General features: G+C 41.3%; 1 protein-coding gene across 9 annotated transcripts in view; it reads left to right on the forward strand.

Moving 5' to 3' along the window:
- Positions 1-372: 372 nt before the first annotated feature.
- The window catches only part of Ctdspl2 (CTD small phosphatase like 2), a 48,688-nt gene continuing 22,236 nt past the window's right edge, over positions 373-26,824 (forward strand). For 2 of the 9 annotated variants that reach the window (XM_076570490.1, XM_042276099.2), the window contains exons 1-6: positions 988-1,129; positions 14,121-14,330; positions 18,299-18,437; positions 19,421-19,570; positions 21,511-21,723; positions 24,256-24,334. In XM_076570490.1, the coding sequence (XP_076426605.1) occupies positions 14,145-14,330; positions 18,299-18,437; positions 19,421-19,570; positions 21,511-21,723; positions 24,256-24,334 (767 nt within the window). In that variant the 5' untranslated portion in view covers positions 988-1,129; positions 14,121-14,144. Of the gene's footprint in view, positions 1,130-14,120; positions 14,331-18,298; positions 18,438-19,420; positions 19,571-21,510; positions 21,724-24,255; positions 24,335-26,824 lie in introns of all 9 variants that reach the window. The other 7 variants (XM_006997370.4, XM_015990488.3, XM_076570489.1 and 4 more) reach the window with 7 other exon arrangements.

Here is a 26,824-nt window from a genome sequence, read left to right on the forward strand (position 1 = left end):
ACCCATTTGAAAGATCCGAGTTTTCATCGTACAGGATCACCGTCCACATCGCGCGGAGGCGAGGGGGCAGGGGTTTGTTATCACAGGTCCCAGAACTACAAGTCGCTCCCGCTGGGAAAGGCAGCAAGAAAGAGGACCTCGGGGGTCCCCGGGAACTGCCGGGAGCATGGGGACCAGGACCTCGGGGGTCCCCGGGAACTGCCGGAAGCATGGGGACCAGGCTGGGTCCGGCCCGGGGAGCGGCGGGCACTGGCTCCCGCTCCAGCGCGCCAAGCCGTTGGCACCGCCCCTCCCGGCCGGCTCCACCCACCGCCGCCCAGTCTCTAACCCTGGCCGCCGGGTGCTCGGCGCGTTCTTAAACCCCGCCTCCCGGGCGAGGGCGCGCTCCCGTCGTCGCTCGGCCCTAGGCGGTTCCGTTAGCGGCGGGAGGGAAAACCGTCCCCGGCGTCCCCGCCTCCGCGGCTAACGCTTTCCTCCCTACTCCCCCTGCGACCACCCTGCAGCCCGCTACGGAGGCCCCCGAAGTACAAACGTCCCCCAGGCCCCGCGCCCCCCGCAGAAGCTGCGCCCCGGCTAAGTTCCCGGGGCCCCCGGGCCCCGTGCTCGCTTTTTGTCTCTTTCGTTGTCGTTGGGCAGGAATTGGCACCGGTGAGTTCCCTCGGGCGGCAGAAACTTCAGCCTCTTCACGGAAGTAAAAGTTACACACACACACCCTCCCCCTCCGCCGCCCAGGCCTCCCGCATTCCTTCCCTCCCGCCTATACGGAGAGCGGCGGGCGGGGGAGGAGGGAGCCAGGGCGCCTGCGCGCAGAGGCCGCTTTCCATCCGGGTCCCTGTCCGTGCGGTGCAGCAGGTCGGTAGGCGGGAAATGGCGACTGGCTGAAGGAGCCGATTCTGTGGCTGCTGAGGGATAAGCGGGAAAGACACCACCTATTGCGCAGTCGGGACCATCGCCGGAGCCTGGGGACACTTTTCTGTCGTCACAGTGAAGGTAATTCCCTTGGTCCCGGCGCTGCCGCTGCTCCCAAGCTCAGTCCTCTTCCAGGGCCGTCTGCCGGGATCTCCTCCCCTTCCCAAGCCGAGCTTTCAGCGGTTCCAGCGCGTCCGTAGGCATGCACTGTTGGCGCCTTGTACGTCCGCGGTGTGGGAGCCGCTCTGGCCTGGACTTTCCCCTGGGAACGGAAAGGGAGCTCACTTCCCGCCAGCTTCGGCTCTTAGGCTGCGGCCTGTGTTGTGATTTCGGGGCTTAGGTTTCACTTTGCCACCCACCCCCAACCCCCATCTCACGTTCCTCGTCTCTGACCCCCGTGGTCCGGAGGGCTAATTAAGTTAGATTGCCTTTTCGAACCTTCTTGTGGCCCCCACGTTATGTTTTCGGCCTTTTATGCTTGTCCGGTGCTTTGGGGGGCGTTGCTCCTAGCTCAGCTCTTGTAAACATCCTTTGAGAATCTGGAAAGAGAGGTTCCAGGAACTTGTGTCGTCTGTACTGGTAAAATGTTGAGTTGACATGACTACTTTGTAAAATCAGGAGTGGTAGTTTAAAAACCAGCCCGTGTGGGAGACCTCTGGTTTCCATAGTAGTCAGTTAAGGGTGACTCTTAGTTACACTTAACATGCTGGTTACTTTGGGGATGTCCGTATGAGTTTACTTTTGCATTCTTGACCAGGGTTCTGTTATAAATAATTGCATAAGTAAATGGTGTTTATTTACTTCTCACCCTAGTGGTAGCTGAATGTGTGAATGATGTTAAGCACTTCAAGAGTACCTCAGGGAAACCTACGGAGATACTGCTGGGAAACTACCCTAAACTCCCGAGATGAATGTACTTAGATGTTACTCTAAGGCAGGAATTTATCTTTGTAATGCTAGTAAGGCAATACCAAGATCACTCCTTTACGTCGGCATACAAATTAGTGACATGAAATGATAGCCTTATCTGCATAATTTTTAGATTGTAGATTGCTTGTTATTTCGATTCATCAGATGCCAAGTCACACATTTTTGTTTGTGATCCAGCAGCTATCTGTATAAAAGCAGCGAAATGGCAATTTGAAACTGTTTTTTACTCAATTTTTCTAAATGCAAAGAGGTCCTCAGTTTTTTCAGTGTTTTGGTCGCGTAGAATTTGAGGCATTATAGGTGTTTAAATGAATAAAAATGAAGATTAAAACATGGCTTATATTACATATCAGTTAATGTTTATCAGTCAGGATTTTTCTGCTTCATAGATCCAGCCACGAGTACTTCATGTTCATGTTAGGATTAAATTTCAGTAATAAGCAGATACATGCAAACATCATTATAGTTCTCATTTGAAAGACTTAGCCCAAGGTCATAAGGAAAGTCAAGGTAAATTGTAGCTCTTATGTGAGTTAGTCTTACGAATGAAATGAGCCTCACTGCTTTTTTAGGATCGCTTGACTTAGGGTGTTCATCAGTGGAAGCGTAGACATACTGGATACTTGTTGAGTCAATTTATTTTTAAAAATGGGGTTAATTATGTTACTTAGAAGAATTAGAATAAGTTATGTGTCTAGTGCAGGCTTTGTATTTTAAGATGTCTTGGGGTAGTTTTTTGATAAAATTTAGTTGATAGGTAGCAGAATCAGCATTGTAGACTGTCTCCAGGATTTTCCCAAGTTAGTTACTACTACATTCAATTAGTCCCTACATTCTTTTGTTTGTTGGTTTTTCTTTTTTGAGACAGGGTTTTCTGTAGAACAGCCCTGGCTGACCTGGATCTCACTTTGTAGACCAGGCTGGCCTCGAACTCAAAGAGATCTGCCTTCCTCAGCCTCCCTCGTCCTGGGATTAAAAGTGTGCACTGACACTGCCGAGCTAGCCCTTACATTTTTTTTAAAAGATTTATTTATTTATTATGTATGCAGTGTTCTGCCTGCATGCCAGAAGAGGGCACCAGATCTCATTACAGATGGTTGTGAGCCACCATGTGGTTGCTGGGAATTGAACTCAGGACCTCTGGAAAAGCAACCAGTGCTCTTAACCTCTGAGCCGTCTCTCCAGCCCTAGTCCTTACATTCTTAATACTTTTGTGTGCATGATTGGAAAGGATGTGAACGCTGCCAAGTGGTGCGTGCAGTCCTTACCTTTTGTGTGCTGTAGCTGTACAGCAGTAGTAGGGCTGTGTAGGAGTGCAAACAGGACAGGTATGTTTTAGTCTTCTGTTCTGCGTGTGCTAGTGCCTTTTGGACATTTCATTTGAGTTGGTGGTGGTTTTTTTTCCTACCGTTAGGAAATTGGTGACTGGAAAGTTTTATCTTTTCCAAATTAACCTAGCCTATTCAAGAAATGTAATTTTTGGTCAGATGGCTTCTTTTTTGTATGATTTTAACAAAATCTGGCTGGGTATGTAGTTTAATTGGTAGAGTGCTTGCCTAGCCATGCAGGAAACCCTGGGTTTTAATAACTAAATTCCCATCACCACATAAACTGGTTATAGTGGTTTCTCCAGGAGATGGAAGCAGAAGAATCAGAAGTTCAAAGTTACCCCCAGTTATATTACAAGTTGGAGGCCAGCTTGGGCTACATGAGGTCCTGCTTCTAAAAGACTTGGACCTGTGTGGAAAGGATGTACTGGAGAGTAGATTTGTAACTGCAGATTGAATCGAAAGTAGAATTAAGTTATCTTGGTTACAATACACTATACTTTTGATTGATGAGTTAAAGAATATGGTAATTTGCCAGAATTTGAAAAAAGGCAGCATCTGGTTGTATTTGTAATTTATCAAGTTATTATGGAAATACAAGGGGAAGGAGATAGTTTAAGTCACAAATGTCAAATGTGTGAAGAGGACTTCATATATGGTATGCTCTTAAGTAATTTTTATTGGTTAAGGTTGCCAAGCCATTTTAAACTGGATTTACTACAGGGGGTCATTTGTGCTACATTGAGGATGAGTTTGTTTATTTATTTACTTGTTTGTTTTTTTAATGAGACAGGGTCTGGCTATGTAGCCCAAGCTTAATCAAACACCAGATCCTTCTGCCTAAACCAGGAGCACTGAGATTATAGGTTAGTGCCACCATGTCCCAGAATTAGGCTATTTAACAGGCATGAAACTTGCTAGAATGAACAATTTTGACTTCAGTTTTTTCTTATTTACCCTGACATCCTTATGCTCTAACCTAAGCCATATGTATTCACTAATGTTTGTATTCGTACATGGTTTTGTTTTGTTTTTTTCTCTTAAGAAGTCCCAGCCGGGCTGTGGTGGCTCACGCCTTTAATCCATCCCAGCACCGGGGAGGCAGAGGCAGGCGGATCTTTGTGAGTTCGAGGCCAACTTGGGCTACAGAGTGAGTTCCCGGACAGGCTCCGAGCTACACAGAGAAACCCTGTCTTGAAAAACCAAGAAAAAAAGAAAAGAAAAGATAAAGTCCTATTGTATAGCTCTGACTGGTCTGAAACTTGGAATGTAGGCCAGGCTGGCCTTGAACCCACAGAGATCTTCTTGCCTCTGCCTTGTAGATCCTGGGACTAATGATCATCACCACAGCCATTGAGTACATGCATTTTTAATTTAAACTGTATTAAATTGTTATTGAACCTGTCTTACAAAAAGACCTAGGTGGTTGAGATTTTGTTGAGAATTGCCATGCTTGACTTAATTTATATATGCTTAGTCTTACAGGATTCCTTATGAAATGCATTGTTTAAAATACAAATTCACTTGGGTATAGTGGCACACACCTTTAATCCCAATGCTTGGGAGGAAGAGGCAGGTGGCTTTCTGTTAGCTTGTTAAACTACACATAGGTGAGGGTTCAGAGACAGTGGAATTGAGAAAAGTTAAATTTTTTTCTCTTTCTTTGGTTTTTGGTTTTTTGAGACAGGGTTTATTTGTGTAGTCCTGGTTTTTTTGGTTCTGTAGACCAGGCTGGCCTCAAACTCAAAGATTCATCTGCCTCTGCCTTCAGAGTGCTGGGATAAAAGGCATGTGCCACCCTTGCCCAGCAAAGAAAGTTAATTTTTTTTTTTTTGGTTTTTTTCGAGACAGGCTTTCTCTGTGTATTTTTGCGCCTTTCCTGGAACTCACTTGGTAGTCCAGGCTGGCCTCGAACTCACAATGATCCACCTGGCTCTGCCTCCCGAGTGCTGGGATTAAAGGCATGCGCCACCACTGCCCGGCTGAAAGTTAAATTTTTATATACTGGTTATGACCAGGAGATAGGTGGAGATAGTATTGTCTAGGTAGGACAAGCATGATGAGAATAAAATTTACATTTTAGGCCCCCAGGGATCCTTTGGTACTTTTGTGAACCTAGCAGTTAGGAATGGTGAGACTTAAGTGTGGCCTCGGGGTAAGACTTTATAGACAAATGCTTTTTATTTTGTTTTGGGGCAGGGCAGACAGACTTCGAATCTTCTCTGTAGCAGGGGCTGACCTTGAACCTCTTCTGATCCTCCTGCCTCTACTGCAAAGTGTTTAGATTACAGGCATAAGCCACAAATAAAATCTTGACATAAAGTCACAGTAGGAAAGTTAACTATATTGTTATTTCATGATAGGTGTAGCTGTCTATAATAGATTGAAAGAAAGGGAGATTGAACATTACTAACAGTACTTGAGTTGAATTTCTAACAGTCAGGCATTCATAATTGCTGCAATAATTTGTAGGACAAGTATTTTGTTTTCTTTTCTTTTGGTTTGTTTTTTCAAGACAGGGTTTCTCTGTGTAACAGTTCTGACCTTCCTGGAACTCCATTTGTAGATCAGATTGGCCTCGAACTCAGATATTCGCTTGCCTCTGCCAACTGAGTGCTGGGATTAAATATCTTTGCTATCACCACCCTGCTTCATTTTTTTTAAATAAAGAAATATGAAGTAGTATAGTAGAAGGTGGCACTTGAATACTTTAAAATAATTGGGTTTAAATTTTAATAATAGCCATTTGTACATGGTCTCACTATCTCTGGCTGGCTTAGAACTCTATGTAGACCTTTTGTCTATTTGGTTTTTATTTCTTTTATTTTTTATTTTTAAAATTTTACTTTTTTAATTGCCATTTCTCTGTGTAACAGCTCTGGTTGTCCTGGAACTCACTCTGTAGACCAGGTTGCCTCAAACTCAGAGAGAGCCATCTGTCTCTGCCTCCTGAGTTTTGGGATTAAAGGTGTGAGCCACCACCGCCTGGCTTTTTTTATTTTTATTAGGTGGTGGAGAAGTTTCTTCTTTCTGAATTCCTTTGGTGACTTAGGCAAGCAGGGGAGAGAAAATGGGCAGATCTAACAGTGGAACATTTATTTCAGTTTAGGTACACTAGAATGTAGACTACTTTTAGCTTTTTTTGTTTGCTTTTTTGGTTTTTTGAGACGGTTTCTCTGTGTAGCTCTGGAGCCTGTCCTGGAACTCACTCTGTAGACCAGGCTGGCCTCGAACTCACAGACATCCGCCTGCCTCTACCTCCCGAGTCCTGGGATTAAAGGCGTCCGCCGCTGCTGCCGCCGCCGCCGCCACCGCCTAGCTTTAGCTTTTTCTTTCACGGATGTCATGATTAGGAGTCATAATGGTTTTTAAGATAGATTAAGAGTTAATCATAGAATTTTAGACTTAGCGGAGAACAAATCCTTAATTCTTCTAAAATTAAGTTCATTGTTTTAAAACTGAGGTTTTTTTAATTAAAAAAGTTTTACATTCATTTACTCTGTGTTTGTGCACGTGTGCGAGCGTGCGTGTGTAGCAAGTACACTGTGGTGTACATGTGGCAGTGAGAGGACAGTTTGTAGGAGTCAGGTCTTGACTTTCACCATATGGATTCTGGGGTCCAAACGCATGTCATCAGGTTTGGTGGGAAGCACCTTTACCTGCTGAGCTTTTGCTAGCCCAATTATGAAGACTTAAGTGTGTAACAAATGTTTAGTGAAAGTGCTGTAGGATGACTTGTATAAGACACAAGAATGTGGACAGCATAGATCAGTGACTCGTCTTTCATTTTCATTTAATATACATGTATGTTTTGAGACAGGCTCTCACTCTGTAGCCCAGATTGACCTCAAACTTGGAGTGATCTTGGTATTTCCTAAAAACAGACATCAGGAGGAACATCAGACCTCCATGACAAACTATCGACTGAATTGATACTTTACCATTATTGTGAATTGCTGCATTGTTGAAGGAACCACCTAGATAAAGCCAGTCCTATACTTGTACCGTTATTGTAATCTAGTAAACTAAGAGAATTTATCATTGTAATTGGCTGTCTCAAAAATGGCTTGGGGTCAGTGAGATGGCTCAGATTAAGGGTGTTTGTTGCCAAGTTAGAGCCCCTGAACCCACATGGGGGAAGGAGAGAACACAATCCTGGAAGTTGTTTTCTGGTCCCCACAGGTGTGCAGTGTCATGGAGGTACCTATACATACTCTCAGGCACAAACAGGATATTAATAAAATTTAAAAATAATTATAGCTTTGGTAGGTAGCAGGAATTTTGTGACGAGGAAGGGGAACTTTTTTGCTAGTTGGACCCCATTTTATAAGCAAACATTCTTAACTTTCTTCTGATTGTTTCATCGATACAATTTTCTCTTGTGATGTTTTTGAGAGAAATGGGAAAAAAATTATGGTTGAGTTCAGTGAAGACTGAGTTGTGTGGGCCAGGTTCTTAGAGTTATGGATTAGATCGTTGCCTTCAAGAGTTTTTAATTCTTTGCAGTGCTTTGCAAGCTCACCAAGGGTTCAACTCATGAGCTACATCTCCTGTCCTTGCCATTGGGACTGACTTTGTCAAGTGCGATTGAATATGTTGTAGGAGATTATTTTAGTGTGATTTGGTAGGAGTAAGGGAGAGATGACCTCAGGGTTTACAGAAGTTTATGGGTGTGGGGGTGGTTTTTTTATTGGTTATATGATACTCGGGCTGGGTTTTAAACAGTGAAGTTAACTAGATAATTAGTTGAAATAATATTTGTGGTAAAGAGGATAGAAAGGTGGGTAGAGAGCAAAGAGTGTCAGCAACTTTTACAGAGAATGACAGCAAAAAACAAAGACGAAAGAAAGACTGTGCCTGGAACCCTCTCTGGGGAAGTCAGACAGGTAGATTGCTGATTGTGTGCTCCAAGTGCTGTGAGACCCTGTCTCCCTAAGTTGGAGGAATGTACCTCATGTCTACCTCTGTCCTCCACACAGGAACATCAGCACACATGAACACCTCGATGTATTTGCACCCCCCCCACACACACACACCCCACACTCACTCACACACTCTCTCTGCAGTACATATTGTAGGGTGATAAATTTATTTGCCAGTGAGTTTAGATTTTATTGGCAGTTGGTGAAACCAGGTAAGAGGAATAGGCAAACTTCTGTAGTTCAGAGGATGGATTTAAAGGGAAGGACTGAACATTTAATTTTAGAGGTTAAAAATCAGAATTTGATAATTGACTATGAGGGTAATGGCAGGATTTCACAACTAGGTGGTTGATGGAGTTTAGGTTTCTTGGTTGTGGATGACTGTAGGAGAGAAAACATACAACAGGAAGAAGATGCTTTGGCATGGGATGGGATGGGATGGGAAAAAATGAATTTAGTTTTGTGTAAGTTGAATTTGAGGTTCCAAACATGATAGATAGATGTGAGTCTGAAATTTTAGATGGTAGTTTAGAAAACTAGCAGAGTTATGTTGCTGTTTCTAGTGAACTTTTGGAAGACTTTCTCCGGCACCAACACCCCTCCTCTGTAATCTGTTTACCTGGGCATCAAGTAACTACAGAACAAACTACTGCTCAGTTTCTAGATTTCTGGGCAACCAACTTTATAATCCTAAATGAGATCAGGTTGGAATGTTAAAAAAATGAGCGCTGCCTGGTGGTGGTGGTGGTGGTGGTGGTGGTGGTGGTGGTGGTGGTGGTGGTGGTGGTGGTGGTGGTGGTGGTGGTGGTGGTGGTGGAGGAGGTGGTGGTGGTGGAGGAGGTGGAGGAGGTGGAGGTGGTGGTGCGGAGGCTGCAGTAGCAGCGCATGCCTTTATTTACAGCTTAATCCCAGCAGAGGGATTAAAGAGGCAGGCGTATCTGTGTGAGTCTGAGGCCAGCCTGGTCTGCAAATCGAATTCCCCGATAGGCTCCAAAGCTACACAGAAACCCTGTCTCAGAAACAAAAACAAAACAAAAAAGAGTGTTTGTTATTTTTGTTTGTCTCAAGTTCTTAAAGTATCATTCTTATATTTTATTACTTTCATTCATTAGTACTAGACTTTTTTTTTTTAACTAATCCTGATCATTTCCCAGTCTTCTCCTATTTTTTAAATGTTAGAAAAATTATATGGAGGGCTGTAGAGATAAATGGCTCAGTGATTTAGAGTGTTACTGCTCTTCCAGAAGCCCGAGTTCAGTGCCCAGCACCCTCATACATCAGGCAGCTCACAAAGTGCCTGTAACTCAAGTTCCAGGGATTCGGACATCTTCTGGTACATACACACATGCAGGCAAAACACTATACACGTAAAATAAATATATCTGAAGTGTTGATTGGATTATGTAGTGAAGCCATCTGGACCTTGTGTTTCACATAAGGTTTTTACTACATACTCCATTTTAAATATGAGGTTACTCGGGCTGTTTATCATTGGGTAAGGTTTGAATTTTTGTTGAGACAAGTTTTGCTGTGTCTCAGGTTGGCCTGGAAGTTCTGGTCCTTCCTTGGCCTCCTGACTACTGGGATTACAGTTGTGTGTTACACTGTCTTCTGCTTGTGACTTTTTGAGGGAATTGTCCATTTTGCCTGAATTGGTGAACGTAAAGATGTTTGGAATTCTCCATAATTCTTTCTACGTTTACAGTCTCCGTCATTATTTTCAAGTTTTCATTCCCAATATTGGTAAATTGTATCCTTTTTCTTATTCTTGCTAGAAGTTTTATCAATTTACTGATCTGTTCTTAAAAAGTCAACTTCTGGCCCGGCAGTGGTGGTGCACGTCTTTAATCCCAGCACTTAGGAGGCAGAGGCAGGTGGATCTCTGTGACTTCAAGGCCAGCCTGGTCTATAAGAGTTTGAGGACAGCCAGGGAGAGCTACACAGAGAAACCCTGTCTCAAAAAAAAAAAAAAAAAAAAAAAAAGTCAGCTTCTGGTTGCATTGACTCCTCCCTCCATTTTATAGTTCTAGAGACAACCTGGGCCCATGTATGCTAAGCTAGTGCTCTGCCCCAAGCTGAAACTCCATCCCCAGCCTTGTTTTGTGGAATTTCTCGACGGTTGCATTTGTTGCTATTGTGTGTAAATGAGGGTGTGTGTATTGGGGGAGCATGCCACAGTGCGTGTAGATGCCAGAGGACAACTTTCCTTTCTCCTTTATGTGGTCTCTTGGGCTTGAACTTAGGTTGCCAGGCTTGCATGGCAAGTGCTTTTACTCAGCTTGCCACTTGGCCAGTTTTGGGAATATTTTACTGAGTACTAAATAGTATGAATAGAAAGTAAATGCTGGTAGAGTATATTTGGAAAATTGGATTTCTGGACTTGTAAGTGTAGGCATTTGGGTTAGCCTAGTCAAGAGTTGAGTTTCAGTTCTTTGCAGAGGGTATCTTTGTGTATCATTGGCTTAATTAAGTTCCCTTGTTACTTGGCTTAGAGTCATAGTTGGAATGTGGGAAAGTTCCTCAGTTTTCCTGACCAGCTCTGGGCTTTTGTTTACTCTGTGCCTCCGTGGTACCTGGTGCATACTATCCCAGTGACAGTTCCAAGCATCTTCCACTCTTCTTTTCCTTAATGACAGCTTCTCTTGTGCCGTGGGGTCTAACTGGACTTGCTGCCCCTCCAGAACCTTCACAGTTTTAGACCTTAAGGGAGAGAATCTGGTTTGGACTCCTCTTTTTTTCCTACACTAGAGGTTGCTCCAGCACCTGTATTGTCTGCTCATACTAGCCCATGTTCATCCAGTCTGTTAACAGTTTTAAGGACTGGAGAGATGGCTTAGTGGTCAAGAGCATTTGTTGCTCTTGAAAAGAACCTGGAGGGGCTGGAGAGATGGCTCAGTGGCTAAGAGCATCTGGCTGCTCTTCCAGTGGTCCTGAGTTCAATTCCCAGCAACCACATACAACCATCTATAATGAGATCTGGCGCCCTCTTCTGGCATGCAGGCAAACATGCAGACAGAACACTATACATAATACATAAATAAATCGTAAGAAAGGAAGGAAGGAAGGAGGGAGGGAGGGAGGAAAGAAAGGAAGAGAGAGAGAGAGAAAAGAAAAGAAAAGAAAAGAAAAGAAAAGAAAGAAAGAAAGAAAGAAAGAAAGAAAGAAAGAAAGAAAGAAAGAAAGAACGAACCTGGAGAGGAGAGAGATGGCTCAGTGGTTAAGAGCACTGACTAATGTTCCAGAGGACCTGGGTTCAATTCAATGTGCACTGGTGTTTTGCCTGTGTGAGGGTGTCAGATCCCCTGGAACTGGAGTTACAGATAGTTGTGAACTGCCATGTGGGTGCTGGGGATTGAACCTGTGTCCTCTGGAAGAGCAGCCAAGTGATCTTAACTGCTGAGCCATCTCTCCAGCCCGATTTTTATTTTTTAAACATTTCAAATGCATGCCTTTAATCCCAGCATTCAGTGGGAAGAGGCAGGTAGATCTCTGAGTTCGAAGCCAGCTTGGTCTTCAAATCGAGTTTCAGGACAGCCAAGGCTACACAGAGAAATCTCATATCAAAAAAACCACTTATAAATAAAAGAATTAATTCTGCTATACGAACAAACCAATTTTAGATTCTTTTTCACATGTTTTTATGGTGTAATTTCTTCATTTGTTCTATTACAGAAGAAACCATGTTTGTAGCCTGTCTCTCCTAAGAAGGGCTTATCTTTCTTGGATTTGCCTTTTTTTTTTTTTTTTTTTTGACCAGGCTGGCCTTGAACTTATGAAGCTCCTCCTGCCTCTGCCTCCTGAGTGCTGGAATCAAAGGTGCACACCACCACTGCCTGGCTTTTTCTTGGATTTGAGATTTTTTAGTTACTGCAAGTCTTTAGTCCTCTACTCTGCTGACGACAAGAAAATTGTCTTTTATGATTCACCCAAGTTTTCTATTGCTGTTGGTGTTAGGCTGCAGCAGGTTACTCACCAGCTTTCTGTAGACGAGGAAGAACTCAGTTACAGCAAAACTTTAGGCAGAATTGGTCATAGTCCTTTCTGAGATTGCAGTTTGAATTCTGACTTTTTTGGGGGAGGGGGGTTGAGTTGTCTTCTGATTTAGTTCAAGGAAAGGTCAGGCTGGCCAGATTGAAAGTAAAGAGAGAAAACAATGCCTTACTTGGCCTTGGATTGCATTTTCCTCTTAAGAGCCCTAAAGCTGGGTGGCTCTGTAGAAAAGGCTGGCTCTGAGCTGCCTCTGTTTCCAGAGTGCTAGGATTAAAGGTATTGGCTACCTTGTCTGTTGCTGACGTTTCTTTTTGAATCCAGTCAATTTCTAGTCTCTGATGAGGTTTATATAGTCTGGATATCAATTCCTTAAGATGAATGATTTGTACACATTTTCTTTATATGTATGCACATGTGCATGCCACAATATGCATGTGGCGGTCAGAGTGCAGTTTATGGGACTCTAATCTCCCATCATGTGGGTTCTGAGGATTGAACTCAAACTGTGTTTACGCATTGATTCATCTCATTGGCTCTTGAGTTGCTTTTTGACTTTGTACGTTAGAGTCCTTTGTACACAAATATTTTAAATTTTTTTCTTTTCTTTTCTTTTCTTTTTTTTTTTTTTTCAAGACAGGGTTTCTTTATGTAGCTTTGGAGCCTGTCTTGGAACTCACTCTGTAGACCAGGCTGGCTCCGAAGTCACAAGATCCGCCTGCCTCTGCCTCCCGAGTGCTGGGATTAAAGGCGTGTGCCACCATTGCCCGGCAGATATTTTTAATTTTGATGTCTGATTTATTCTTTTTTGAGACAGGGTCTCATGTAGCCCAGACTGGCCTCCTGCTCTTACAGAGCTGCCTGCCTCTGCCTCCTGAGTACTGAGATTAAAGATGTTTTAAGTAGGCTTTGAAAAGACAAGGGTTTTTACGCCTGAGCCATGTCCCAAGTCTCCCCTCCACCACATTCTGGATTTTAGATTTTTCTGTGTAGTTATTTTATGGGTTAACTTGTCTCACAAGTGTGTTCATTTACAATACTCTTTTCCTTTTTTCTCTTTCTAAAAATTTTTGTATGTGCTAGTACTTGGAGAGCCCTGAAGAGGGCATCAGATCCTCTGGTCAGATTGTTGTGAGCCTCCATGTGGGTGCTGGAAATTAAACCTGGGTTCTCTGGAAGAGCAACAAGTGCTATTAATTGCTGAGCCATCTCTCCAGCTCCCTCTCCATAATTTCTTTTTAATTATGTGTATTTGTATATATGTTGCTGGGGGCAGAACCTGGGACCTCTCATGTTGTATGTAGCATTAATTCACACCTCAGCCCATAAATGGAGTTTTATTATGTGTGATAAAATTAACTCTTGAGAGGAGAAATACTGCAGGCAAGGGATGTCGACATCATGATGGGAGGATGTGCAGAGATGATAGACCACACTAGTGGAAACCCATGAGCTGTGGACTGGTGGCTATGGAGCCCCCATGGGACTGGACTAGGCCCTCTGGACATGGAAGACGGGTGTTTGGCTCGAACTGTTTGGGGGACACCCAGGCAGGGGGATCGGCATCTGTCCCTGATGCATGGGCAGGCTTCTGGGAATCCGATGCCTGTGGTGGACACCCTGCACAGCCTTGGTGCAGTGGGAAGGGACTTGGACCTGCCTAGGCTCCCTGAGCTGGGCTCTGCTGACTCCCCATGGGAGACCTCGATTTGGGGGATGTGGGGGTGCGGGGTGGCTTGGGAAAGAGGGCTGGGGGTGGGAGGAGGGACATAATTTTGGCATAGGTAGAGAGAGGTAGCACAGTGTTAGAGAAAGATTGTGCACTCTTTTTGGTATTACTCCATTTTCTCTTATAGGATGCAATATTCCACGTTGTTGAGGTTACTTGGTAGATTACATATATAAAATACAGTGCCTTTCACTTAAATGTTAGTTTTTTATTTCAGTCCTCTTAGAGATCTGGGCTCTTTTAAAGAAGTAGATTTTTATTGTGTAAGTTAACTGGGCATATTGGGTAATAGCTTGTGCTGTTTTTCTCCTACAGGTTTACATGTGGCACCCATAAAAGATGAAGCTGAGAACACGGAAGGCTTCTCAGCAATCCAGTCCAATCCAAACACAGCGCACTGCCAGAGCAAAAAGGAAATACTCAGAGGTTGAGGATAGCTTGCCTTCAGGAGGAGAAAAACCATCAAAGAATGAAACTGGCTTATTGTCTTCAATTAAAAAATTCATTAAAGGAAGCACGCCCAAGGTAATACTTTAACCTCACACCTACATAAAAAACATCATGTTTAGGTTGTTTTCTGTAAGCATATAGAAGAGAAATTAATATTAATAGAGCCCATCTTAAGGCCTATACACATTTTGGTTTTATTTTCAATAATATTACATGGGAAGTATTTAATGAAAGTTCAAGACATTCCACTGAACTAATGATAGCTTTCTATCATGGTTGTGTTTTTGAGAGGTATTTGCTATGTAGCCCAGTCTAACTTTGAACCAAGGGCCGTCCTCTGCTTTAACTTCCTGAGTGTTGGGATTATAAGTGTGTGCCACTCTACCTCTAGCTTTTGTTTTTCAGCATAGTATTATAGAAAGCAAAAGAGGGTTTTCTTCATTCTTTTGAATTATTAAAGAAAACAGATTTATTTGGCGTAATATGAGCAGTGGGCATAGCAAGAACAGAATAACTACCTGCAGCTGAAACAATGATTAAAAGAAAGAATGGCTTGGATAGTTTCTACATTGATATTGTGGGTTTGTCTTAAGCAGTTTCAGGAAGTCAGTTACTCTTCTAAGTCTCAGGGAAATTGGGATTGGTGCCAAGTGCTTAGTCTCAGAATCATTTTCAGACTAGATGGTACAAAGTGGAAAATTGGTCTTAGGAACTTATTATTTATGATGGAGATTTTATTATGACTGTATATGAGTTTATTCTGTTTTTTGGGACAAGTATATTTGAAAAATAACAGTTTTTTGGCTTCTTCATAGTGATAGGTTTGGTTATAGGTAACAAATTCTTTGAGGTAACCCCACCCGACCCCCAGGCAGGGTTTCTCTGTGTAGCCCTGGCTGTCCTCAAACTCACAGAGATCCACCTGCCTCTGCCTCCTGAGTGCTGGGATTAAAGGCATGTGCCACCACTGCTCAGCTGAGATTTTTATTTTATGTACATGGGTGATTCGCCTATGTATATATATGTATGTGTGTATATATATACACTACTGTGTATCCAAGGGGGCCTTGGAACTGGAGTTAGAGACAGTTGCTATAGACAGTTGCTAGCTACCATATGGGTGTTGGGAATTGAACCAGAGTCCTGAAAGAATATTCACTGTTCTTAAACTGAGCCATCTCTCTATCCCCTTAATTACCTTTGTAAGCTCCTTTTTTCAGTTATGATCATATTTTCAAATACTTACAGCTTCAGCAAATGACTGTTGACTTCTCCCTCATTTCTATTTTTGTTTCTTACATTTTGGAATTTTTATTATTCAGGGTCTCAGTATGTAACTCTGACTCTGTATAATAAACTGGCCTCAAACAGATTCACCTGCCTCTGCTTCCCGAGCACTGGGTCTTACTGTGTAGTCCTTGCTGGCTTTGCACTCCCCCATGTAGATTAGGCTGGCCTTGAATTCACAGGTCTGCCTGCGTATGCCTCTTGAGTGCTAGGATTAAAGCCATGTGCTAGCACCCATGGCTCTTCTCTCCCATTTTTGTCCTTAACAAAGTAAGTGGAATCCTCAGTGTGTTTCAAATCCAGATTCTGGCCCAAAGACTCACCACTTCTCTGACTTCAGAATTTTGAAACTGCTAGCAAGAACACACAGGAATTATGTACACATAGCCTTTCTGCCTTTAGATTTCTAATATATATTTGAAGTGAAAGCTTCATAGTTTTGATGCATAATTTTAGTGAAATGCTGAAGTATTTATATCTCAACAGTAAATCCATATTTATAGATCTAATTATGATCTACAGAAATTTTTTTATATATTATATATGCAAAACAACTTATAGATGCAGACACACATTACTGAAGTTTGAGCCCAAGGCATCATGCAATCTAGGGAAGCACATTACCACTGAGTTCTACCCTCAGCTTCCCCTTCCTCCAGCTAGCCTGGTACTCAAAGCAGTCCTCCTGCCTCAACTTCCAGAGTCATGGGATTGTAAAGAGCCACCATACCCAATGTTTAACTCTCAATATCATAATGGACTCTGGTCTTTTTTGTTCTGTCATTTCTTTTAAAGATGATCATAAAGCTTTAAATTAATTTCATTTCATGATTCACTGATAGATTTGTGTCCCCTAATCTAAAAAAACATTATTAGGTCATTTTTGTGTTTAAATCCAGGCCACCCTGGAACTCTATATAAACCAGGCTGCCCTGATACTCACAGAGATCCACCTGCCTCTGTCTCCTGAGTCCTAGAATTAAAAGCATATATCATCATGCTTTCCCAAACAAAAAGCATGTTGCATTTATGTATTTCCTGCTCTGTCCGCTGCATTATGCATGGCCATTCAGCATTGTATTATTCTCTATCAAAAGACACTAAGATTCCTTGAAGAAATGTTTTGTATTAGGCTTTGGATAGTAATATTGTTTGTTTGTTTTCAAATACATTTTTATTTATGTATTTATTCACTTAGTTTCTCAAGACAGGATTTTTCTATAGCCTTGGCTATCCTAGAACGCTATGTAGATTGGGGCTGGCCTTGAACTCACAGAGATCCAGCTACTTCTACCTCTCAGGTGCTGATATTAAATGTATGCGCCACCATGCCTGACCTTGAATTGTAATATTGTAATTCTTAGAATGAAATAACTCATAATACTATAGTAAATATTTTTATTACATTTTGTTTATTATGTACACGTATATGCACATGTATGGGTTTGTATGTGCCAAAGCACAGGTGTGAAGGTCAGAGGATAACTGTGGGTTCTCTCAGCCATGAGAGTCCCAGGGATCCAACTTAGATTGGCAGGTTGGCAGCAGGAATCTTTACCTGCTAAGGCATCTCACTGGCCCAGGACCATAATAAGTAGGTCATCTTCTCTCCTCCTTTTCCTTCCTATAACAGTTTCATGTAGTCTAGCCTCACCTCAACTTCTTTATGTATCAGAGGATGCCCTCAACTCCTGATCCTCCTGCATCTACCTCCAAACTGCTGGGATTGCAAACATATATCACCACACCTGTTTGGGCTGCTGGGGATCAAAGCCAGGGTCTTGTTCATGCAAAATAAGCACTGAGCTTCAGCTCCCTTGTTTGTCTTTTTGAGACAGTTTCTCTAGCACTGGCTGACCTAGAATATACTATGTAGCACAGGCTGGCCTTGAACTCTCAAGCAGTCTTGATTCAGTCTCTAGAAGTGTGGAATTAAAGGTATGAGCCACTACACCAAGGGTAGTAGGTAAATTAGTAAGTAGAGAAGGAAAAGTTCTTCTTTACCCCCATCCACACATGGTTCCCCAGTTAGGATCTGTGAAGAGACTTACTCTTACAGCCGTACCTTCCTTTGAATCAGTTTTGTTTTGATTGTACCCAAAGTACAGATTCATTAAAAACATATTTATGTCTCTTTATACCTGTGCTTTCTTTTTTACTGTGTGTTTTTCTTAAGTTGAGGTCTTGGGCTGACCTCAAATTGGCAGTCCTGCCTCAGCCTCTCAAGTGCTGGTGTTTATATGCCTGTCCACCAAGTCTGACTACTGTGACTGTGTGTGCTCTGTGAGAAGTCTCGGATAAGATAGATAATAAAGTTGGCCATTAATTCAGAGCATATTTTAAAACTCAGAGTTTCAAGAGTATATAAAATTTAAATGTCTTAGAAAATTTGGGTTCGCTGTCTGTGGTGGCACACCTTTCATAACCGAGGAGGAGAGATGGGCGGATCTGTGAGTTCGAGGCCAGCCTGGGCTACCGAGTGAATTCCAGGACAGGCTCCAAAGCTACAGAGAGACCCTGTCTTGAATCTCCTCCTTGCCACCCCCACTCCTCCCCCAAAAAAGAAAACTCGGCTTCTGGGGACGCTGGTGTTATCGTGTAGTATAGCTACATTAACACTTCAACATTGCCAGTCTCTCTTCAGTGTTAATTGCAAAAGATATGAAAAGCAGGAGAAAAATATTATGTATTGTATATTTCATTTAAAATGAAAGGCAGAATAATGCTCATTGAATTTTTTCCTATTATATCTTAAGGAAGAGAGAGAAAATCCTTCGAAACGGAGTAGAATTGAACGTGATATAGATAATAATTTGATTACATCAACACCAAGAGCTGGAGAAAAGCCTAACAAACAGTTGTCTCGAGTAAGACGGAAAAGTCCAGTCAATGGAGGTTTGTTGAAGTTTTGACTCTTTCTTCCCTTTAGCTGTAAGCAGAAGTCCCTCCTCACCTGCCATGGCCTTTGTTTTGAAAACCTGCTTTGAGGCTAGGCATGGTGGCCTGTGCCTGTAATCATAGCACTCAAAGGGCAGGAGGATTGAGAGGTCAAGGCCAGGCTAGACAGCAAATCAAAATACTATCTCAAAAAGTAACAACAAAACATTTAGAGCCATTTTTCCTTGTTTTTATAATCTGTTTTTGTACTGAGTATTAATTTAAAGCATCAAGTGAAATTCAAAATTATTTTCCTAAATTTCTTTATTTTGAATTAAAATGAATACAGGCAGGATACCAAATTTATATTATTTATTATACAATATTTGTGGACTGGGGCTAGGAGGAATGTACCTCAGTAGTAGTGTGCTTGCATAGCTTCCTCAGTTTCCAACACCAAGAAAAGGTATACGCATCAACATTATGACAATTTAGTTGAAATTATGTACAAAAACGGTTTGTGGATCAAACTATATTAATTTAGCTGTCATTCACTAGAAATAGATGTCAGGAAAAGTTTTATGAAATAGCTAATGTCCCAAAATGTAAACAGCAGGAATCTTGTGTCTGAGTATTGGAATTGTAGCTTGTTGGCATGCTTACAGGATTTTTTTCATTTTCTGTTGTTCCGTGCTGCTTTGAAACCTTTCAGTCTATTTAACTTTAGGTGTAAATCAACTTTGAAAAATACTAATTGAATGTTAAAATTTATAAAGTATATATAATAGATTAAAATCGTTTGATTTATAAGAAGGAATTTGCCTCAGGATTTCTTTAATAAGCACTTAAGAACATTAATGTTAGTCTGCATTAAATACATTTTAATGTAAATACACTAAATTTTAATATATAATGTAAATACATTAAAAATGATTTACAGCACAAACTCTGAAATGCAGTATTTTCTAGGATTACTTTTTTTCTCTCTCTTTCTTCCTTAGAAGCTGGTAGTTATGAAATGACAAATCAACATATAAAACAAAATGGGAAATTAGAAGATAATCCTTCCTCAGGTAGTCCTCCAAGGACTACATTGCTGGGGACCATATTTTCCCCTGTCTTCAACTTTTTTTCACCAGCAAATAAAAATGGTAAGTAAAAATCATTTTTAGATAGGTAAGCTTTAACTATAATTTAGATTTTAAAACTATAGTTTTATGGTTTAATCTAGATCTTTAAAAATCTTTTTGAGGTGGGAAATAGTGGCAGATCTCAGAATTTGAGACCAGGCTAGGTCTACACAGAGAAAGAAAAGAGAGAGAGAGAGAGAGAGAGCGAGAGAGAGCGAGAGAGAGAGAGAGAGAGAGAGAGAGAGAGAGAGAGAGAGAGAGAGAGAGAGAGAGAGAGAGAGAGAGAGGAGAGAGAGAGAGAGAAAAAAAACACCAAACAAACAAAAAAAAAAACTTTTGGTTTTCTTGGTATATTTTGTCATAGAGGAGATGGAGGTGAACATTAAAAAGACACACCTGACTGAGCCTGAGCTTGATAGCTGGAAGGGCATTGGTTTCTTTCGATAGAACAAACAAACAAAAATGGAGAGTAACACTTGAATTTGGTAGCTCTATACTATTGAGTCAGAAGAATAAAATGGGTAGTTAGAGGTGGCACAAGTGCAGCAGTCTATGAAAATTTTATTATGAAAGGAAAAGAAGTCACATAGTCTGAAGAAATGTTCTGTATCGTTGAGACCAAGCATATCTTTATGCCTGAGGAAAGGAAGGTCTGTCTATTAAGGGGTTGAAGGTAGAGGGTGAGAACTGCTAGAGGCTGCTGACTGATCTGGGGTCAGAACAGTAAGGAACTGACCTGAGACACAATGGAGACATGTTCTTCCTGAGGCTGAGGGGGAGAGGCTCTGATGGAGAGTATAAATGTTGGCAAAGGGTTACACTCTGCTACCTGGCAAACTAGGACATGTATAATTGAGAGGATGTGGGCAGTAAGTAGTCTATGGGAGATGGAAACAAAGAGCCACATAGTCACAAAACATTAATCTCAAAGTAGTAGTGCTTCTGTCTTTTAGTGGAAAGTCAGTTAACTGTTAGCAGCAATGGAGATAAATGTATGGTGGAGCTGGAAGAATGAAAACTTTGGGGATGGGTTTCAGGCAAAGACATACTTTTAGGAGAGGGTTAACTTTAAGTAAGGGAAGAGCATCATATAAGGAGATTCAGAAACTGGACATTGATTTTATTATTTTTGTTTAAAATTATACTTGAAGGATTCTAGAAAGAAACACTTGGTATAATTTCATAGTGGGAGAAGAATTAGGTAACTATTCTATGTTACTGAAAATGGAATTTTATCAAGAAATTAATCTTATGTCTTAAAAATTAATCTATGTCTTTTAAAAATTATTTAATCTTGGGTCTTTTAGTAAAAAGATTCTCATGGTTAAGGGAACATTTAGCCCTTTCTTGGATGACTTTTCTGTGATTGAAAATTTAGTTGTGCTCCATGAATAGAATGTTTAGTGTATTTGAACTGTAAAGGTGGAGAGCTTTTTGGGGATAATGAATGTTTATCAAATGACTCACACAGTACTTTAATGGAAAGTTCTAAATCATGGTTGTTATTGACTTAGGAAGTGTTCTGAACTATTTGAGAACTTAAGGAGAACTTTGTTTATAAATATTATTGTAGCCATGCCTGGTGGCATATGTCTATAATCCCAAGCTGCTTGGGAAGCTGAGGCAGGAGGATTGAATGTTCAAGCTCTGACTGGGCTGCTTAGTGATACCTTACCTCAGAAAGTAAAAGGAGACTAGGGGTGTAGTCCAGGGGCAGAGGGCTTGCCTAGTATGTGTGAACCCCTACATTCAATGCCTAGTATTGAAAAACAAAAACAACAGAAGCCTGTAATAATCTTATTCCCATTGTTTAGTGGATTTTGATATTTATTTCAAATGATTGTACCCTCAGTTTTGTTTTATATGGTCGTCATCCAAATAAATTGTAGTGCTGATCGTATTTAACCTTTTTAATATTTGTGGTTTGAAGTGATGCATAGTTTACTGATGGACAATTTCAGGAACGTCAGGCTCGGATTCCCCAGGACAGGCTGTGGAAGCCGAGGAGATAGTGAAGCAACTTGACATGGAACAGGTGGATGAAATCACTACCAGCACTACGTCAGCTAATGGAGCAGCTTACTCAAATCAAGCAGTTCAAGTGAGGCCATCGATAAATAATGGTTTAGAAGAAGCAGAAGAAACAGTTACTCGGGATATCCCACCTCTTACAGGTGAAGAAAATACCCCTTTAGCACACCTTATGAATAGTTCTAAAAACACAATATTTAATATTTTTTCTTAAATGGCCAGATCGAATGCTTAAGTTTTTCTTCCTTGAAGTTAAAAAGGCTGAACAAATTTTGTCCCCAAATTCTATGATTATACACAATAGCCTTAGACCCTTAAGACTGAAGTCCCTGTATAGAGAGAGGCAGTCTTAAACCTTTACATTTGTTTGATTCATAAATGGAGGCCCCCTTGCCCAGAAGAGATCTTCCCCTATTCCAAGCTTTGCAGCTTAATCTTAGGTCCTTACAAAGTTCTAACATAATTGTTACATTTCTGTGCTAGTTGCCATTAAAATGTGGAACACATGATATCTGAATTTATTACTTCTAACTACTGTGGTACATGTTCATAAAAAGTACAAGATGAAATTGTTTTCTGCCATTTTTTGTTTGTTTTTGAGACGGGGTCTCATTATATACTCCAGCTGTCCTGCTGTGTAGACCAGGCTGGCCTCAAACTCAGAGATCCACTTGCCTCTGCCTCCTGAGTGCTGGAAAACGGTGCGTCTGCCGTGTCTTGTTATATTTAGCCATTTTAAGAAGTGAAATATGGGACTAAGGATGTGACTCATTTGGTAGAGTGTTTTTCCTAGCATATGATGAGGCGTGGGTTCCATCTCCATCACTAAATATCAAGTAAACTAAATAAAATTATGAAATTTCTATAAAGTACAACCCAGTAACGCTAATATGAAGTTTAAAAAAAAAAAGCAAAATAGAGGAAAGATATGATTTAAACTGATCAACTAAAAGTAACATACCCCAAACTTAATACTGAGATTAACAAGCACATCATTAATATCTTAAAACAGAAGCAGGGTAAGGAAGCAGAAACAGGTGGGGATACCTGTGAATTTGAGACCAACTTGTTCTACATAGCCAGTTCCAGGACAGCCAGGGCTACATAGAAACCCTGTCCTGAAAAAAAAATAAAAAAGATTGTGAATTGATAGTTCTTTTTGTAGAGGAGGGAGGTTGAGACAGGGTTTCTCCGTGTAACAGCCCTGGCTGTCCTGGAACTTACTCTGTAGACCAGGCTGGCCTCAAACTCACAGAGATCCACCTGTCTCTACCTCCTAAATGCTGGGATTAAAGGTGTGTGCCACCACCGCCTGGCTATTGTTTTGACATTTCTTCTTCTTCTTTTTGTTTTTTGTTTTTTTCCTAGGTAGGGTTTCTCTGTGTAGTTTTGGTGCCTGTTCTGGATCTCGCCCTGTAGACCAGGCTGGCCTCGAACTCAAAAGGATCCACCTGTCTCTGCCTCCTAAGTGCTGGGATTAAAGGCGTGTGCCACCAACGCCTGGCTGTTTTGACATCTCTTAATGATAAAAAGCATTCAGGTTTTGTTTTTTTTTTCCCCTAGCTTTTTAAAATGTATAGTACATTATTATATCTATGTCCTGGTACAATAGCACATGAGAACTTCTTTTTGAAACTGAGACTTAGTACCTGTTGGTCAATTTCTCTCCTAACAGCCACATAGTGAGCTCACATGCTTTTCTTTGCATCTGACTCATTTTACTTAACACAATGCTCAAGTTGCATGTCTGCTCTGAATGTCTGGATTAGTGAACTACATAAAGAGTGTTCATGGGTCTTAGGTATTCATTGGCAACCTATATGTGCATGGCTCACTCTCTTAGTACTGTCGCATGTAAACTGTCCAATTAGAAATGGTTGTTCTGGTTTGCTTTTTATTGCTGTGATGAATGTCATGAACAAAAGTGGACCCAGGTGGTGGTGGTGCATACCTTTAATCCCAGCACTCGGGAGGCAGATCTCTATGTTTGAGACCAGCCTGGTCTACAGAGTGAGTTCCAGAATAGCCAAAGCTACACAGAGAAATCCTGTCTTGGGGGGGAAAAAACACCCAGCTTAGGAAGAAACAGGTTTATTTCATGTCATAGCTTATTGGGAACTCATGACAAGACATGAAGCAGAGGTCATAGAGAATTTTGCTTGTTGGCTTGCTCCTTGTGGCTCACTCAGCTTGTTTTTAATATAAACCTTCTCAGAGATGGCACCACCCACAGTGGGGCTGGACATTCCTACACTAATGGTTAACCAAGAAAATGCCCACAAACTTGCCTGAAGGACAATCTGATGGAGGCATTTTCTTAATTGAGGTTTCCCCTTCTAAAAGGACTCTAGCTTGTGTTGAATTAACAAAAAATTAATTAGCATGCTTTTTTTGTTGCTGAATATTATTTTCTAATAAATAGTAGATTTCCTCTTAGCTGATAGACATCTTAATCCTACTAGCCATGTTGTAGTTTGCCATGTCATTGATAGCAGTAATTAATTTCCTTTGGATATAGAGTTAAATCTGTTTTACTGAATTTATTTTTAAGTGATCTTTATCAATTATATCTATAATCCAAAATATACAGGACCTCAAGAAGCTCTTGTAAAAATGTGTGCTTTGTGGGAAGTTTCAGATGAGTGAAAGTAATCTTTCTTTTTCTTCCTAAATAGCACCAGTAACTCCAGAGAGTGGTTACTCATCAGCCCATGCAGAAGCCACCTATGAGGAAGACTGGGAAGTATTTGACCCGTGAGTTGTTTTCTGGTTATCAAATATTCTTTCTTGAACAATTTTCAGCTCATGATGAAACCGAAAAAATGATTTTTGTCTAGTAGAAACCTTACTTTCAATGTTGAGTTTCAACTTTTTTCCAAGTAGGCAGTGTAACACGAATTGCTAAGTGGTCTTATTATAAATAGGGAAAAAAAAACCTGAGCCAGATACTGGGGTGAAAGCTGAAAGATCAGAGAAACACAACAAGAAGGGCCATGTTCTTACCTCTATGATATCCTTAGCAGAGAGAGAGAGAGAGAGAGAGAGAGAGAGAGAGAGAGAGAGAGAGAGAGAGAGAGAGAGAGAGAGAGAGAGAGAGAGAGGAGAGAGAGAGAGAGAGAGGAGAGAGAGAGAGGAGGGAGGAGAGAGAGGGGACTTCCTGTTTACTCACACCTTATATACTTTTGAGAGAGAGGACTTCCTGTTTACTCACACCTTATATACTTTTCTCTGCCCAGACATCACTTCCTGGGATTAAAGGCGTGTGTGTGTGTGTGTGTGTGTGTGTGCTTCCTAGTACTGGGATTAAAGGTGTGTGCCATCACTGCCTAGCTCTGTTTCCAGTGTGGCCTTGAACTCACAGAGTTCACAGAGATTAAGGGTGTGTGCCACCATTGTCTGGCTTCTCTGTGTAATCCAGTGGCTGGTTCTGTCCTCCAATCCCCAGGCAAGTTTATCAGAGTACACAATATATTACCACATGGCAGTACATAGCAGAATACTCTGTCATGATGTTGGGCAGAGAACTCCATCTCCCAATCGTTCCTGTGTACTCATGAGGGCAGACAGCTGATGCTCTGCATTGTTTAGGCTTTATATTTTCTTAGTACTGTGTTTGGTAGTCTAGGTATATTAAATGCATTTTTTAAACTTAGGTTATTTTTGTCTAAACATGGGGAATAATCCTGTGGTATGAGCTTGACCTGTGGGTGTTAATACTTACTCTAGTAAGTTTTGGAGACACTACTCTGTGTACTTTTACTTACATGTTTTCTAAATTTAGTTTACTATGTGAAGTGTTGAATTAGTTACTGCTTCATTGATGTGACCAAATATAGCTGGCAAGAAGCAATTTAGGAAGGTCTTATTTTGGCTTGTGTTTTAAGGCTACAGTTCTTCATAGCAGGGAATGTGGCAGTGAGACCATGGTAATTGTGGTGGATGAGTTGCTGATTACTTTGTGTCTGCTGTCAGAAAGCAGAGGAGTCAATGTTCTGTGCACTAGCTTTCTCCTCTGCCCATGGGACAGTGCTGCCCAAGCTTAAACCTCTGTGGAAAGAAACACCCTGAGACACACAGAGAGGTGTCTGTCTTCTTGGTGATCCTATTAGATTAGTGCAAAAGTAATTTGCAATCTTTGTGCTATATGCTGGAATACTTAAATAAATGAGGTTGTCCCACGCTTCATTTTAATGCACATTTCTTGTTTTATGTTTTTGACCTATTGTTTAATGTATGCTTTTTTGTTTATTTTTAGGTAGGGTCTCACTATTTAGCTCTGGCTGGCCTGGAACTTGACATATAGACCAGGGTGGCCTCAAATTTACAAGTGTTGGCATCAAAGTTGTGAGCCACTGTGCCTGGCCTGTGATATTTATTTATACTATGGAAATGACACAAAACAAGCAAATTCAAGCCATTTTATTTGTTTGTTTATTTTTGTTGTTTGTCTGTTTAATTTCTTTGAGACAGGTTTTTTTCCTGTAGCCCCCACTGTCCTGGACCTCACTCTGTAGATCTGCCTGCCTCTTCTTCCCAAGTGCTGGGATTAAAGGCGTGCGCCAATACCACCTGGCTCAAGCCGTTTTCTTATTTGAGTTCAAAATGTGTTGTAAAGCATGGCACAGCTCACAATATCAATAGTAAATTTTTGGCTTAGGAATTGCTAATAAACATACAACGCAGTCCCGAAGCCTGGATTTTTATAGAGCAGTGGTTCTCAACCTTCCTAACTGCTGCCTTTCAATACAGTTCCTCGTGTTGTGGTGACCTCCAACTATAAAACTATTACATTTCTACTTCATAACTAATTTTGCTGCTGTTATGAATTGCAATGTGAATATCTGATATGCAACCCCTGTGAAAGAGTCATTCGACCCCCAAAGGGGTTGCATCCCACAAGTTGAGAACTGCTGCACTATTGGAATAAACAGATTTACTTCAGGAGATAAGAGATAGAAAAAAACAAAGAAACCAACCTTATTTCTTATAGGCAAAATGTATTGATTGTTCTTATTGGGATTAATTAAGATTAACATATTAATTAAGATGTGTTTAAATCCAATTACAACAGTTTACAATTGAGTGGCATAACAGTTCCTTTGCACCAATCTAATAATCCAGTGGGGTAGACAATCAAGACCAGTCATCACAAGACCGCTTTTATTTTATTTTGTACTGTAGGGATTGAACCCAAAGTTTTGCACATTCTGCGAAAGCACTGAATAGCTGAGCACATCCCAAGCT

Source organism: Peromyscus maniculatus, chromosome 4 (assembly GCF_049852395.1).
Source record: "Peromyscus maniculatus bairdii isolate BWxNUB_F1_BW_parent chromosome 4, HU_Pman_BW_mat_3.1, whole genome shotgun sequence".
NCBI lineage: Eukaryota > Metazoa > Chordata > Mammalia > Rodentia > Cricetidae > Peromyscus > Peromyscus maniculatus.